The following is a 16,878-nucleotide window of genomic DNA, read 5'->3' as shown; positions in this document are numbered from 1 at the left end:
AGGGACCTAGAAGGCTATGTTTGTACCAGTTCACAGCTAATTGGAGAGCTGACAAATGTCAGCACAATCCATACAATGGCTGGAGTAAGTGTGCTTCTCCTCTGAAGAATCTGAACCTAGAAACCTTTAAATAGTAGTAGAGGATGTTGTCATACGTAATCTGAAATTATAGAGGAGTAGTGACCAGGAAGCTTGCATAGGAATTAAATCTGGACCAAAGAGAATGGAACAAATTCATTGATCAGCAAAAATGAGCAAACATAAGAGAGAGAAACTTCCTGATTCCAGTCCCCATGAGGCCCCCAAGTAATTTCTGACATTGAGTTATCTGAGATTCCCCACTGTTCTCTCAATTAATCCACACTTTAATTAATCCGAACTACTTTCAAGGGGTTTGTCTTTCTTATTTAAAAAAACCCTAAGATATATAGACATTCACATCTTTTGAGAATGGTTCATCTGACAGGTAATAGAGCAGAATGGAATGTGATACAACAGAGTGAGATGGATTAAAGAGGAATGAACAAGAAATAGAAGGGTGGGGGGGGGTGGATTGGGAGTTTGGGATTAGCAGATGCAAACTATTATATATATGTATAACTGAATCACTTTGCTGTACACCAGAAACTAACACAACATTGTAAATCAACTATACTTCAGTAATAGAATTTTTTCTAAAAAGTAGAAATAGAAGGGAAGAGAGTGCAATGACAGGAAATAGAAAACAATGAAACAGAATTGAATGGAAAGGGAAGGGATGAGGAAGGGGAAATGAAGAGAAAAGAAAGAAGGAAATGGAAAGACAATGAAGTGAATGGAAAAGAAATATACAGAATGAGAAGAAATGGAAGGTGGTGGGATGAAACAAAAGCCAATCACATGGAAATGCATATAAGTAGGGTACTGACTAGAAAGGAGTGGAATAGTAGGAAATAGAATGAATGGAGTGGATTAAATATGTGGCTGGAAAGAACAGGAATGAAATGGGATGGGAAGGAAAAGAATGGAAATGAAATAAAGTGATGGTATGGAAATGGAAAGTGATAGGAATAAAATAGACAGTAATGGAATGTGGAAGAAATGAATGGGGTGGGAATAAAAGGAAAAAATAGAAATGAATAAAATGTAATAGGGAGGAGTGGGAAAGAATGGAAAGGAATGAAAGAAGCAAGAGATGAACAGAACACAGTGAGATAAAGCAGAGTGGAGTGGGATGGAATGCAAAGGAATGGCATTGAGTGGGGTGGGTGGGAAGTGATGACAAGGAATGGAATGGGAAGAAATAAGAGGAATAAAAGAAATGAAAAGGAAGTAAGAGGAATTTTATGGAAAGACGGGGAGGAGTGGAGTGGAATGGAATGGAAAAATAAAACTAACTGGAATGGAGAGGAAATAGCTGGAATTAAGTGAGAAGGAAATGAAGTTAAATGGATAGAAAGGAAATGCATGGAGTGAAAATAAATATGATGGAACTGTGGGATGGAGTAAAATGGAGTGGATTGGAAGGGAATGGAATGAAATGAACCAGAAAGTGATAGGATGGAAATGGGTGGAATGGGATTGAAAAGATTTTTGAAAGGAAATCTCTTGATAGTTTATCCTACAGATTCTTTAGCAAGGAGGAAAAAGCAGATTAGTGGCAGCTCTCCATCTGTCCAGAGACTCAGTGTGGCATAAAAGTACCTCATATTTTGACTCTGTGTTTTCTTTTGGTAGAGTTGGGACCAAGGGATGCAACGCAAGATTGGGCGATGGCTTCCTGGGGCCACGAGAATAGTCCCCATGGATTGTGGAAGGTGATTCCTTCTTGAAGTGAACAAAGAGATCAGTTAGGGACCACAGGCACAGTTTGCCTTAGAATCACAGCAACTGGAAAGTGCCAACTTTCACCCTTCAGAGATCCAGAGACAAAGAGATTTGACCCGGTTCTTACAAAGGATCAGAAGGAGAAATAGGTTTAGGACCCAGGGCCCTACCCCTGGCCCAGAACTCTTCCTTCTCACCTGGCAACCTCTGCAATCTCTACTCCAAAACTTCCTTTGCACCCATCACTTGTTAGGCCAGTGCCACTTCATTTGCAATCCAATTCCAAGCACTGGAAACGGAAGCAGCACAGTATAGGAGCCAGAGTCCTAGAATCTGACCCAGCTTCCTGTGAGGCTCTGAGCCACTTTCGCCTCATTCCTGGCCCTGCAACGCTCAATGAAGGATCTAGACAAGATGACTTCTCAGGCTTGTCAAATATAACATTCTCAGATTGTATTCGCTTGCAGCTTCTTTAATAAAATCAAGCTGGGCCAACCTACCTCATAGAACTGCTCTGGAGGGTCTAGTGTCCGCATCTGGGGGAAAAGAAAGTAGTGAAGAGGTCGTGGGGCTTGGGATAAAGGCCACCCCTGGAAGTTCTTGGAAATAGCTTAGGCCTCAGAGGCAGTTACATCCCTTCTGATTCCCAGAGCGGGTCCAGGTTAGGCATTGTCATGTTGAAGAGAAAGAAGACAAGGAGAAGAGATGAAAAAGCCATGGAAGGTCTTAAGATCCCCAGAGAAAGCAGAGGAGGAGATGCAGAGAGACCCAAGCTGTCACTGGGCATCCTCAAGGGCATATGCCTGAACCCCACCCAACCCCAAGAGGTAGGACTGTAACAGCCCTCCTGGGCTGGGAAAGGGCCCGACAGTTTGGGGAACAGAGAGGGCCCCTCTGGAGCATTACCCACCTTTATGACTTGGATCTGTCCTTGAGTGTCGGGTACATTGGCATACATAGGCATGCACCAGTCTAGAGAAAGTGAATGCCAGCCCAGGGCTGGAGTTAGGAAGAGATAGGAGGGAAGGGGCAATTTGCCCAGGTCACTTCTATCCCCAGGAAGGATGTGGCAGAAACCTTCCTTCCTTTCTCCCCAGGACCCCCCATCACATCTCCAGTGATCTTAACCCGGGAATGTCCTGGAAATCAAGTTCTGGGTTAGTTAAGGCTGTTTGATGACACAGATGAGGACAGAAGTCTAAGACTTAGCCCCAGTTGTACCAGGGTCCTCTATAGCCTGGGTTTATCGTATATCCTCCCTGGCCTTGGTTTTCTTCTCTGTAAAACTGAGCTGAATTGGAGAGTCTCCAGGGGACATCCACTTCATGAGCCCATCATACCAGAATCGTAGGCCAGACATGACAAAGATGTTTCATTTTGCCTTTGGTCAATTCCCATCCATTAGTAGAGGGTGACAGAGGCATTGTGTTGACATGGACTTTGAGACTGGTTTTGAGTTTAGCAGGGAGGAGTGTTGTGATTGATTCTCTCTGTTTATAGCAGTCAATTAACAAAGTGTTCTGAGAGTGGGGAAGAAAAGAATGGCAGCACGTTGCCCTATTTGTGTTATGGCTGTTGGAACGGGCAGAACTCCTCAGAGCTCTTACCTCCAATCTCATCCATTTTCCAGATGGGGACCCGGAGACTCTGAGAGTACAGGGCTTGCCCATGATGTCAGAGTGACTTGGGGGTAAGCTGGGGGCAGAGGCCTGGGCTCTCTGCACCAGCCTCTTCTCCAGACCTCACTGCTGCCCTGGGCATCAGCTATGGAGTCACTTACTGCGACCGAGCTCTGCAAGGTGACCCTCTTCAGAGGTGGGTGTCGTGGCCTCATAGATGGGTTCCTCTGTCGTTCTCCTTGAGGGCCTGAAAACCCAAGACCCTCGTTCTTCTGTGCCTCTAGACCTTGCCCATCTGCACAGGCTCCGCCTATATCCCATGTACATTTTGGGCAATGTGCCAAACCCTCTCAATTCCCCACGTGCCATGGATACCGCTCAGCACCAAGGTCAGCAACACTCCTGCCAGTCACGTCCCCTGTGGGCCACACCCCCTTTCCCGTTCCCAGGTTTACCCTTTGGCATTTCTGATGTAGAGGAAACAGCCCAGCCCTGTGGCCAGAGCAGTGACGGCCAGGATCCCGATGATAATGCCAGCGATGGCCCCTTCAGAGAGAGATGACCCGGGACCTGGGCAAGGAGAGAGAATCAGGACCTGGGCCTGACACCTGGGTTGGGAATCCCTGTCCCCAGCCCCATTCCCAAGTCTGTGGCTTTATCTCCACTTGATAATTTGATGAGCACTTGTCTTCCAGCCATTGGGAAGCTGAAGTTTGTGGTAGTAATAGAATCATTTCTGGAGTCAAACAGCCTAAGTTCACATCTCAGCTGTGTGACCTTGGCCATGCCATGCTACTTAACCACTCTGTAGGTCCATTGGCTCTTCTGTAAAGAGAGATAATATGAAGCCTACTCTATACGGTTGCTGAAAAGATTAAACATATACGTATTCATGTTCAGCATATGCAATGTTCAGTATGTTCAATGTAGGTGAAGTATTTAGACCTACAGTGATCAGTCAATGTTGCTGCGACGATGTTACTAATTAGGATGATGGATCAAACATGGCCTTCAGAGAGAGAAAAGGGCTTTGGCAACCAGAAACCTGGCTTTCCCCCGAGTGAGTCACCTTTGACTCTCTGGGGCCCTGTGGACACAGACAAAAGTAACTACTCTTCCTGAGTCTCATTTCCTCATCTGCAAAGTGGGGGAAATGGTACCCACTGCGTAAGGATGTTGCAAAGATGAAATGAGATCACGAGTGTTCATGCCTGGCACCCAGTGACTGATTAATAAATGGCAGTTGTTATCATGAGCATTGGCCTACTGTTTACCCATCCCACTTTTGCCCAGAACCTTTCTCAAAGGGGTGAAGTCCAGCCCCAGGAATTAAGAAGGCAGCCACACGAGGGTCAGGGGTATGAGGAAAAGATTCTGCTTTGGAGGGGCAGGAGGGGGCTTCCTAGATGCCTGAAGAGTTCTTGGTTTTATTCTCTGAGTATCCATTTCTTTAAATGTTAAACAAGCATAGTAGTCTGTAACCCTACAGGCTTTTGAGAAGATTAAATGAGATCACATGTAAAAGGACCAGCACAGTGCCCGACACTTAGGAGGTGCTTTATAAGAGGCAAAGATGATGACGATGATGATGATGATGATGACAGAAGCTGCCATCTACCAAGCTCTAAGCTCCAAGAGCCCTTCACACATGATCCAATTCAAACCCTACAACATCCCTGTGAGCATCAAGCAAACTCACTGCTTCCTCCTTTGAGCCTGTTTCTCATCCATCAAATGGTCTTAACAAGACCAGAGCGCTGTTCTGAAGACTGAATGAGGTAATTTGGAAAGCTGTATGGGGTCCTCTACTTTGCAGACAACTAAGAACACTGCTCTTGTGGGAATTCCCGGGTGGTCCAGTGGTTAGGACTCCTCGCTTCCACTGCAGGGGGCCCGGGTTCGATCCCTGGTCGGGGAACTAAGATCCTGCGGCCAAACAACAACAACAATAACACTGCTCTTGAGATGGCCAGCCGGTTTTTTAAACCCTAGTGATGGGGCTTTAGTCTCTAAGTCTCAATCTCTCCTGAACGGTGGAAATACCAACAGGCCTGCCTCATAGCTGACTGGCAAAGAGTACCCAAGAAATGTTTGCTGATAATATATATGGAAAGGCTTGCTTCAGGGTGTGACACAGGCGCGATAAAGAATAGTTTTATTTAGCAAACACAATATGCCAGGCACTGCCATAAGAACTTTACAAATGTTAATTAATCTTCAACAACGCTTTGATGTAAACACAATTATTATGTTTGTTTTACAGACAAGGAATCAGAGGCCCAGAGAGGTTAAGTAGCATGCCCAAGGTCACACAGCATTGGAGCCAGGATGTGAACAGCGACTGGCAAACAGCGACACTATGTTGTCCTCTCAAGAACTCAAGGCAGAAATACAGGGGCTCTCTGCCAGTCACACCCAGGTTGTTATTAATATAATTCCTGACCCCACCTATCAGCTCATTCCTTCTCTCATTGGTGATCTCCCTGACTCACTGTGCTTCTAAACAATTCTGAAAGGTAGGCATCATAAGCCCCATTTACAGATAGGAAAACTGAGGCTCACAGCAGCCTGGAGAGTTTACCAGGGCACATAGGTAGGAAGTAGAGGTTCTAGAGCCTGAGTGTTAGCAGTTGGGATTCAACAGCTCCGGATTAGGAACCTGCCCTTGCAGACAGTCATTGCCACACCCCAGCCCATGGTAAGGGAAGATCAGATTGCTGAGGCCAGCATCAGGAAAAGTCACCTGGACCCAAGGAGAAGGTGTACCTGAAAGACTTACCTATCACTCTGACCAGGACTGAGGCAGAGCGGGCCAGTTGGGTGAGAGAGTTAAAAGCTGTGCAGCTGTAAATCCCTTGGTGTTCCCAAGTCAGGGCCTCGATGACCAGCTGTTCCCCTGTACAGACACTCGTGGAGGGTTCAAGGGTCCAGTGAAACTCAGCATCCGGCTGGGATTCAGCCCAACACTGCAGGGTCAGGCTGGAGTTGAGCTCCGCCCTGATGGTGCTGACCACCTCGGACGTCGACCCCCTGGTGATGTCCACTCTATCAGGGCCATCTGTGTGCAGATCCAAATGTTATGCACCCATCCTCCACTGGCGAGATGTCCTATTTCATCCCATTCAATTCCACATTGGAAGTTCTGCCTTTTTTTTTTTTTCCTTCTCAATTCCAACTAAGGGAATTCCAGGCTGTAGCCTGGAAAACAAGGGCTCTTCAACTGCTGTTGAAAGGAATCCCAGCAAGAGAAGAAAGAGAAAATGCTCCCCTTTCCTCCTTAGCTGCCGAGCAAACAGATTGTAGTCCACAACATGGAGGGGGGAAAAATTCAAAACAAAACAAAATTAAAATCAAAAACAAAAACCTCTGCCATTGCAAAAGTGAATTCTAACAAAGGAGCCTTATAAGACATCCAGGCTTCAGAAATTGTTGCTGTGTCCTGTGAATGTAGCCCCTAACTTCCAAAATGTTTACAATTCTGATGGAATCTCTTAATAACAAACAGCCCGGTGACAATATCTAAATTTACATCTCTATGTATTCACAAAGGTAGAGATGCTTGTGGATTTTCTTTGTTAAGCCAGAAGGGGACCAATGGTACTTGGCTCTCCTCCCATAGACATGAAGGAAACAAAGGAAATGGCTGTTGGATTTCTCATGCAAACCAAGAGTTTGAGTCTTGTCTCATTGAAATTAATGTGAACTACTAAAAAGAAGGATGCAAAGAGGTTCTAGTTGGGACATTCCAGGAGATGAGGGAAATCTTGCCCTTGTCCCTAAATATCCTTTGAATCTGTTCATTTCTCTCCATCCTAACCCCATGGCCATCAGGATCCCTCATTTGCCCCCATCCTGGTCTCCCCGTCCTGCTCTCAAATCCTGCCCACAGCAGCTAGAAGTGTCTTCCTAAGTACAAACTTGACACTGTCCCTCCCCTGCTCAGAACCTTCCACGGCTCCCTAGGGTCCTTGGGACAAAGCCCAAGGCTGATGAACTCATTCACAGGGTCCCTGTAGACCCCTCCAGTCCCACCACTCACCTCTCCACACCTCCCACTTTCAATCCTGGAATAAGATCCTACTTGGATAGGGAGGGTGGGAGGGAGGGAGACGCAAGAGGGAGGAGATACGGGGATATATGTATATGTATAGCTGATCCACTTTGTTATAAAGCAGAAACTAACTCACCATTGTAAAGCAATTATACTCCAAGAAAGATGTTTTCAAAAAAAAAAAAAAAGATCCTACTTGGAGATTCCATTGCCTCAGTCATCGCATACTCTCTTCCTTCTCTGGAACGCTATTCTCCTGAGTCTGCTCTACCTAGCTAACTTACGTGTCCTTCGGGTCTTGCGGTAGACACCGCCTCTCACGGTGAGCCTTCCCACACCCCCCAGACTGGGTGGGGGCTCCCTTTGGGTTCCCCAAATCTCTGGTCCCATGGCAGGACCTATCACACCGTATTTTCTTTGCCTGATTATTGATCTCCCAACCCTGAGTAGGCTGTGAGCTCTGAAAGTCACGGCTATCATCAAGTGCCTTACTTGTTGCTCAGCATACAGAGAGAACAAAATAGACATTTTTGGTTTCATGACCAGAGTTGGAAGGACAGAGGAGAGAGCAAGAAAGGAAGGGAGGGGACTTCCCTGGTGGTCCCGTGGGAAAGAATCCGCCTTGCAATGCCGGTTCCATCCCTGATCGGGGAACTAGGATCCCACATGCCGCGGGGCAGCTGGGCCCACGCACCACAACTACCGAGCTCACGTGCCTCAACTAGAGAGCCCGCATGCTGCAACTTCAGAGCCCACGCGCCCTGGAGCCTGCGTGCAACACACCACAACTAGAGAGAGAAAACCCGCACAACACAACTAGAGAGAGGCCCGCGAGCCACAAGGAAAGATCCCACATGCTGCAACTAAGACCCAACATGGCCCCCCCCCAAAAAAAAAGGAAGGAAGGAGAAGCAATGTATTTAAGCCATGTCTCTCTATCCCCCTGCTGTTTAGTGTGCACATGTAAAGTGGACTCCTACTTTCTCTCCCTGCAGAGACCTCTTCTCCCCCAGTCTTCCCGAGCTCAGGTCATGGCTTCTTCATCCTTTGAGTAGCTCAGGCAAAAAAACCCTTGGAGTCATTCTTGACTCCTCCCTTCCTCTCTTGCTTCAGGTCAATGAGCAGCAAATCCTGTGAGTTTGATATTTAAAATATATTCATGGCTGACCACTTCTCATCACCCACAGTTGCCACTGGCTCAGCCCCATCATCTCTTGATGGATGACTGTGGCCAACACGAGAGGGTGCCTCACAGACCTCCAATGGTAAGAGTGTGATTGACCAAGAGCCCAGCTGCTGTACCCCCAGATTCACTCCCAGGCCTTTCCTGGGCTGCACCCTGCCAGTACCTGAGTGTGCTGGGGGAACTAAGGCAGACCCCTTCCTGGGAGACATGGGCTCCCCGAGAGTCTTGACGATGTTCCTTAGACTACATGGCAGTCCACACACTCCCATCCAACCCTCTCTCCCTTTCTTCCTCACTCGGAGTCACACTTAGATCTCAGTCTGATGGCCCTCCCAGCCTTTTGAGGTGCCCTCCCTGCCTTTTGAGGTGCCCTCCCTACTTTTTCTGCACAGGAGCATTCCCTTAATAAAATCCTTGCACGTATAATCTCATTTTGAGATCTGTCTCCATGGACCCAGACAAACACAACTCTTTCTACCCTTTCTATCACCTCGTCCCTCTCCCCTGCTTCCAGCCCCTAGACAAGGGCCAGAGAGACCCTGTGCAAACCCAAGTCTAATCCTCTCTCTCCTCTGCTCAGAGCCTTCTGTGGCTCCTAGTGTCCTCACCATGGCCCACAGGACCCTGTGCGGTCTACCCCACTCTCCCAGCTTCTTCTGTTCCCATAGTTGACCTCTCTGGTCACCTGGGCCTCCTTGCATTCCTCTGACATGCCAAGCACAGCCCCATCTCACGTGCTGTTCCCTTGCCTGGAACTCACTTCCCCTGGCTAGCTGTACGGCTCACTCCCGGCCTCCTCCTGCAGAAACACCCCCTCCTCTGGGAAGCCTCCCCTGACCACCCCAACTAGGACTGCAACACCTCCCCAGTGTCCCAGCCTCGCCTGTCTTTCGTGCCGCCTCTTGTGCCATCTGACACACCAGGAATCTCCCTTGCTTAGCTGTTTATGGTCTGTCTACCCCACTAGAACGTAAGCTCCATGAGGGTTGTCTTGTCCGGTGCCCAGACATGCCTGGCACAGAGCAGGTATTCAATAATTATGGAATGAGTGGCTGGAAGGAAGAACTGAAGCAGGGGAGGGAGAAGGGAGGGGGAGAAGGTCCCGGCTCGGGGCGACTCACAGCTGATGTTCAGCTTGAGGGGGTCACTCCGCACCCGGCTGCTCCAGTTCCAGACCTCACACTCATAGGGCCCTGTGTCATTGCGCTGAAGGCCATGGATGGCCAGGGTCCTGTTGTCAGCGGACAGCACCAGGTGCTTGCTGGGCAGAAGGAGCTGGCCCCGCAGGAACCACTGGGCTGCAGCTCTCTCATGGGCGGTCCGGCAGGTCAGGCCCACCAGGCTGGCGTTCTCTACGAGAGTCTGGTTCGGGGGCATGACGCAAGGCTTGGTCAGCCTTTCTGGAAACACACAGAGAGACAGGATGGGGTCCAGGGTCCCTCTGTCAGTCTCCTACCCATATGGGGCCCGCAGAATTTTCCAGGGCTGTGTGTGTATGTTGTGGGTGGTGTGTGTGTGTATATGTGTCTTGCATATGACTGTATTGTGTGGGTGGTACATCTAAGTCTTTTGTGTATGAGTGTGTGTTGTGTGACAATTATGTGAATGCGTTACGGGTTTTGTGTGTATGGAGAGTGTGTGGTATGTGGATGTGTTCTGTGTGTGAGTGTGTGCTTTGTGTCTATTTATATGTGTGTGTTGTGTGTATATGTTTTGTGACTGTGAGGTATGGTGGTGTATATATAGGTACTTTGTGTGCAAGTGAGTGTGTATTGTGTGTGTATATATTTTCTGTGCATGAGTATATGTTATGTGTCTGTGGTAGTGTATGTGGTATGTGTATATATTGTACTGTGTGCATATATGCTTTGTGTATCACTAAATTGTGTGTGTAGTACAGTTATGCATTGTGTGTGTGTTCTGTGTCATTGTGCATGTGTTGACGGTGTTGAATGTATGGTATGTGGGGTGTTTTCTGTGTTGTACATGAGGATGTTGAGTGTCTATGATGTGTGTGTGTGTCTATTGTGTGCATATTACATTTTGTGTGTATGTGTTTTACGGGAGAATATGTTGTGTGCCTGTGGTATTGTTTGCTCCATATGTGAGATATGTGCCTGTGTTTTGTGTGTGAGTATTGTGTATGTGCTGTGCATATGTGTGAGTGCGTGGCATGTACATGTTGTGGGTTTGTGTGTATGGTATGTGTATGTGTTGTGTGTCTGTGATGCGTTATGTACTGTGTGTTTCATGTATTGTGTATATCTGTTGGGTACGTGTTATATGTATCTTGTGTGAGTGTGTGTATTCTGTGCTTTTGTATGTTGTGTATGTGTTGTGTGTGAGTTGTATGTGTCTGTGGTGCACATGTGTGAGTGTGCTATGCATGTGTGATTGGTTTTTTTTTTGGCTGCACTGTGCAGCATGCGGGACCTTTGTTCCCTGACCAGGGATCGAACCTGTGCCCCCTACAGTGGAAGCGTGGAGTATTGACCATGGGACTGCCAGAGAAGTCCCCTGCATGTGTGATTGTTATTTGTGTGTGTGTCCCTATGTGTGTATGGGGTGTGTGAGTGTTGTGTCAGTGTTTGTATGTATAGAGAATCGCCTCCCCCACTTGCAGAGAATCAAGTGACAGACGCCCCACAGAAAGCCTACAAGGCCTTGGAGAGGATGTGTCAAGCCAGGACCCAGGTCCTTGCCTGTGGCCAGAGCCACGATCTGCCACCAGCCACATGGGAAGTCCCACTCCACTGGGTCCTCCTCAAACTCTAGGATATTGGTGTAGCTCTGATTCTCAGAGAAACAAAGGGGAGGAATATAGGGGAAAGAGACTCACCAAGGACGTGGAAGTTAAGAGTAGCCAGGTGGGACAGCTGGGTGGCACTGTTGGACACCAAGCAGCTGTACATGCCCTCGTGTTCCCTGGATACGGCATAGATGGTAAATGTGCTTGCGGTGAGAAACGAGCTCGTGATGGGCTTGGAGTCATTGGGGAAAACCCATAAATAGGCAGCGGGTGGGTGAGACTGAGTTTCCACCGAGAAGGTCACGTTGCTGCCCTCTATCACCTCAACTGCCTCCCCGTTGGGTACCCCGGGCTCCACCTTGATTCTGACAGGGTCAGGACCATCTGGGAGGAAGAGAACAATTGTAGTAGTAATAATAGCGTCAGTGACAGTTCTCTTAGGGGAACCTAGACAGTCAATAAACATTAATTTTTCTCTTCTCCCCACTCAAGCTCTGGAAACATTACAAAGGAGATGCAAGAGTCTGACAGTGATGACATGTCAGCTTCATCCCTGGATAAAGCGGGATTGGAAGAAATATCTAAAGCATGCCAGCAAATGCTCTTTCCTCACCACTACCTAGGCAATATTTTGGATCAAACATCCGAAAGTTAAGGAGCTCAGTTTTAGGTATGTCAAGCTGGACATTCCCAGGAGAATCCAAGTAGAGACATCAAACAGTTATACGTCTGGAGTTAAAGCGTGGACAAGTCCGCATTCGGATGGTATTTAAAGCTATGAGACTGGGGACTCCCCTGGTGGCACAGTGGTTGGGAATCCGCCTGCCAATGAGGGAGACACGGATTCCAGTCCTGGTCCGGGAAGATTCCATATGCTGCGGAGCAGCTAAGCCCGTGTGCCACAACTACTGAGCCCGCGCGCTGCAACTGCTAAAGCCCGCACGCCTAGAGCCCATGCTCTGCAACAGGAGAAGCCACCGCAATGAGAAGCCTGCGCACCGCAACAAAGAGTAGCCCCCGCTCACCGCAACTAGAGAAAGCCCGCACGCAGCAACGAAGACCCAACGCAGCCATAAATTATTTAAATAAAGAAATAAACAATAAAGCTGCGAGACTGAACGAGATCACCAAGGAAGTGGGTGCTGGGGAGGGGCTGGGAGAATGGAAAGGGACTCACAGTTCACAACCAGGAAGGTGGGGTCGCTGCTCATGACCTGGAGGACACCCCAAACTTCACATTGGTAAGTCCCGGTGTCTTCCCGCTGGACAGGGAAGATGGTGAGGGTCTTGCCATCTGTGGACAGCTGCATGCGCTCATGCAACACCAGGGGTTGATTGTTGGAGACCCAGTAGATGGTAATGTTGACATCTTTGGTGCCACAGTAGAAGGTCACATTTTCCTTGTGCTCTATGGCTGTGCCCTGGCTGACTGAAATGGTGGGCTTGGCCAGCAGTTCTACAGAGGGAGAAACAGAGAGAGGGAAACAAGAGGCAGAGACACAGATAAAGGAAGACCAAGCAAGATATAGTCACAGAGGGACCCAGAGAAACAGGGGTGGATTGGAATTGCATGCAGACACCCTGGAGCTCCATGAATGGGCTCAAATGCTGGATCTACTTCCCATTCTAGGTGTGATCTTGGGCCACTCACTTCCCCTCTCCAAGGCCCATTAAATGGGATGGTACAAATAAAATGGAGGGTATGGGATATGACAATGGGTCATGCAAAGAAGTCAAGCTTGTAACATGGATGACAGACAGGTCCCCCTAACCCACTTCTTAGCCAACCTTCCCCACCCACAGCCCTGATAGCCACAGCCCACATCTTTACCACGTCCCCCCACCCCCGCCAGCTTCGACACAAATGATCGGACCAGCTGTTGCCCAACCCTGAGTGAGCCAATCAGGTTTGTCATGTTGGGACTTTGGGCATGGAACCCTGATGGGCGCTTGAGGTGTGGAGACGGAGATCAGAATGACAGCCTTGTTTTCTGTGCCCTGAATCTACCATGAGTCTAGGGTGACCAAGGGGCCCCAAATATAGACGGAACAACATCCTTCTCACTTCGGGTGACTTTAAGCAGGTTGGCATCAGGGGTGAGCTGGGCTGCAGCTGGCAGGCTCCACATGGTCAAAAGTGAGGCTGGAGGGGAAAGAGGAGGCATTCAGGGAGGAAGAGGTGTGTTGGGGGTGCCCAGTTATGGTCTTCCTAAGTGGAGGGAGACCTGAGGTCACGGATGGGGCCCTCCACCCCTAGAGGCTTGACTTCTACCCATTACTTATTGGCTGTGTGACTTGAGGCATGTTTTTATCTTCTCTGAGCCTCAATGTCCCCAGCTGTAAAATAGGAATAATATCATCTGCCTCCTAGGATTGTTGTGGGTGGTAATGAACACTGTCAAGCTTTAACTGGGTCTCCTGAGGGTTACTGTGCTCTCTCCAACGATGCCCACTCCGTGGGAGATGCATGGTCAGCTTCCCCCTTCCACAGGGAGGTAAACGAATGCTCAGGTTGGTGAAGTCACTTTCCAAGACCAGATAGTAAGTGTCAAAAGCTAACTGGAACCTGGCCTGCCAGCCCTTAAAGACTGCGCTCTCAACACCGTGCAATTCCTCTGGTCCAGGGATGGGCACAGAGCCAACCCCTGATAAAGGGGAACTTCTTTTATTATCTTTGATGGGAGAAATTAACCTTTCGTACTTCCTCATACTTGCCCTCAGGCAGAGATTTCCCTTGCACAGGGGAAGAAAAGGGAACAAGGTAGTAGGAGTTTCCAGTTTTCCATTTGGCCATTTTGCACACGGTTTTGTGGCAACTTAAAGACTGTGGGCATAGATGGGGAGCCTCAACCCCAGCAGCCATGCCCATGTGCAGCTGACCTTGACATTCCCCCCTTGCCCTAACCATCAGCCCAATTAACAGAGGCTGGCAGCTATGCCCTTCTCTACCCCTCAAATGACCCCAGTTTAGCCCAAGCACTGCCCCATCCCCTGCTCAGTCAGGTTAAGGGCATGGGCTCTTAGTATATTTGGGAGCAAATATGGACTCTGCTGCTTACTTTCTCTATTATCATGGGCAAAGGGCTTTCTCTTTGTGAGCCTCAGCTTCTTCAACTGCAAAATGGGGAGAATAGTAGAACTTAGTTTATCAGGTTATTGTGAGGTCTGATATCAGATAATGACAGTTCATAGTAAGTGTCAGTCACTATTATTAGTACTACTGTTTGTTTGTTTTTTGGCTGCACTGTACAGCATGCAGGATCTTAGTTTCCCAACCAGGGATCAAACCCAAGCCCCCTGCAGTGGAGGTGCAGAGTCTTAACCACTGGACCACCAGGGAAGTCCCATAGTATTATACTATTGTTATTATCACTATTATCATCATTATTATTTCCTGTGCTTGTACTTCTCTATCTTCATTGCTATTAGAGGTAAAGCCCATAGGCTCAGAGCCTGACTCCCTGGGTTTTGAATCCCACCTTTGCTGTTTATTTGGGCAAGTGATGTCCTCTGTCTGAGTCTCAGTTTCCCCATTTGTAAAACAAGGGTAATAATAGTTCCCGCCTCATAACTGTCATAGGATAAATGAAAGAATGTGAGTGAAAGCATCAACAGTGGGCCTCATCATATCCATCTGAAAGAGGAAACTTCTCTCTCTGCAAATCCTCCACCTGGACCCTTTCCCCCTGCCCCCTCCCCAGAGGGCCCTGCCTTCTGTCTCTCCAGGAGGAGGCAAATTTCAAAGAAAAACCCACAGATGATGGGGCTGATAAATGTCAGACCCCCGTCCCCAGGAGGACTGCAAAGCCCCTGCAGCCTGCCGGGCTCAGCCAGGAAGCTCCGACCGGAGGGGAGAGCCGGTCTCAGGGCCACACAGCAAAGCCGGGCTGAGCCCTCACCTCTGCACGCCACACACTGCAAAATCACGTCTTTGCCTCCAAGACGCTTTTATAAAAGTTGAAGGATAGTTGATTTACAGTGTTGTGCTACTGTCTGGTGTACAGCAAAGTGATTCATACACACACACACATGCATATACATATTTATGTATAACATATATACACACGCATATACATATATGTATAATATATACACACGCATATACATATATATGTATTATATATATACACACGCATACACATATATATGTATAATATATACACATGCATATACATATTTATGTATAATATATATACACACGCATATACATATATGTATAATATATACACATGCATACACATATATATGTATAATATATATACACACGCATACACATATATATGTATAATATATATACACACGCATACACATATATATGTATAATATATATACACACGCATACACATATATATGTATAATATATATACACACGCATACACATATATATGTATAATATATATACACACGCATACACATATATATTTATAATATATATACACACGCATACACATATATATGTATAATATATATACACACGCATACACATATATATGTATAATATATATACACACGCATATACATATATATTATATATACACACGCATATACATATATATGTATAATATATATATACACACGCATATACATATATATGTATAATATATATATACACACGCATATACATATATATGTATAATATATATATACACACACATATCATACATATGTATTATACATTCTTTTTCAGATTCTTTTCCATTATAGGTTATTCCAAGATATTGAATATAGTTCCCTGTGCTGTACAGTAGGACCTTGTTGTTTTTCTCTTTTATACATAATAGTGTGCATCTGTTAATCCCAAGCTCCTAATTTATCCCTCTCCCCCTGCTTTCCCCTTTGGTAACCATAAATTTGTTTTCTACATCTGTGAATCTGTTTCTGTTTTTTAATCGAAATATTCTAGTTTCTCCCTTTTGCCTTAGATGCCCTTTAAGCAAAAATTTCACGTCCATCCCCCGTCCTGATGCGTGCCCTGGCCTCTCAGGGCTGGCACATCTTCTCTCTGCCTGTCTCACTCCTGTCTCTCTGTTATGCTCCGTTTCTGGGTCTGTGTCTCTGTCTCTCTCCACCTTGACTCTTCCTGAATCTATTTCTCTCTGTGTGTCTTTGAAGAGTTTTCTTGCTCTTTTTCCTTTGTCTCCCCCTCTCCTCTCTGCCTCTGTGTTTCCCTCTGGTGCAGTTTCTAGTGTTATTTTCACTCTATTTCTGTCTTTCTCTCTGATTCTCTCTGGTTCTGTGGTTCTGATTCCATCTCTCTGTACATACGTCATTGTCTCTGCCTCTGTCTCCCTTTGTCAATGTCTTTTGTATTTGTGTTTATTTCTGTCTCTATTTCTGTGTCTCTCTCTGTGTCTCTTTCGTGCACATGTACACACACACCCGCCGCGCCCCACCTGAAGGGAGCAGCGCACTCACCCGAGAGCAGGAGTTCTGCCCAGCGGTGGCCCCGTAGGTCAGCGGACCCCAT

At 47.2% G+C, this 16,878-nt stretch overlaps 1 protein-coding gene across 1 annotated transcript in view; it reads right to left on the bottom strand.

Annotated features, from left to right (window-relative positions):
• The window catches only part of CEACAM20 (CEA cell adhesion molecule 20), a 21,981-nt gene extending 5,103 nt beyond the window's left edge, over positions 1-16,878 (bottom strand). The window contains 8 exon segments of the mRNA XM_036834078.1: positions 3,587-3,672; positions 3,881-3,995; positions 6,205-6,483; positions 9,784-10,062; positions 11,502-11,795; positions 12,589-12,863; positions 13,407-13,554; positions 16,827-16,878. Coding sequence (XP_036689973.1) covers positions 3,587-3,672; positions 3,881-3,995; positions 6,205-6,483; positions 9,784-10,062; positions 11,502-11,795; positions 12,589-12,863; positions 13,407-13,554; positions 16,827-16,878 — 1,528 coding nt within the window.

This window comes from Balaenoptera musculus, chromosome 19 (genome assembly GCF_009873245.2).
Source record: "Balaenoptera musculus isolate JJ_BM4_2016_0621 chromosome 19, mBalMus1.pri.v3, whole genome shotgun sequence".
Classification (NCBI taxonomy): Eukaryota; Metazoa; Chordata; class Mammalia; order Artiodactyla; family Balaenopteridae; genus Balaenoptera; species Balaenoptera musculus.
The sequence above is the reverse complement of the archived record's forward strand: the minus strand, read 5'-3'. Positions and strand labels throughout refer to the sequence as shown.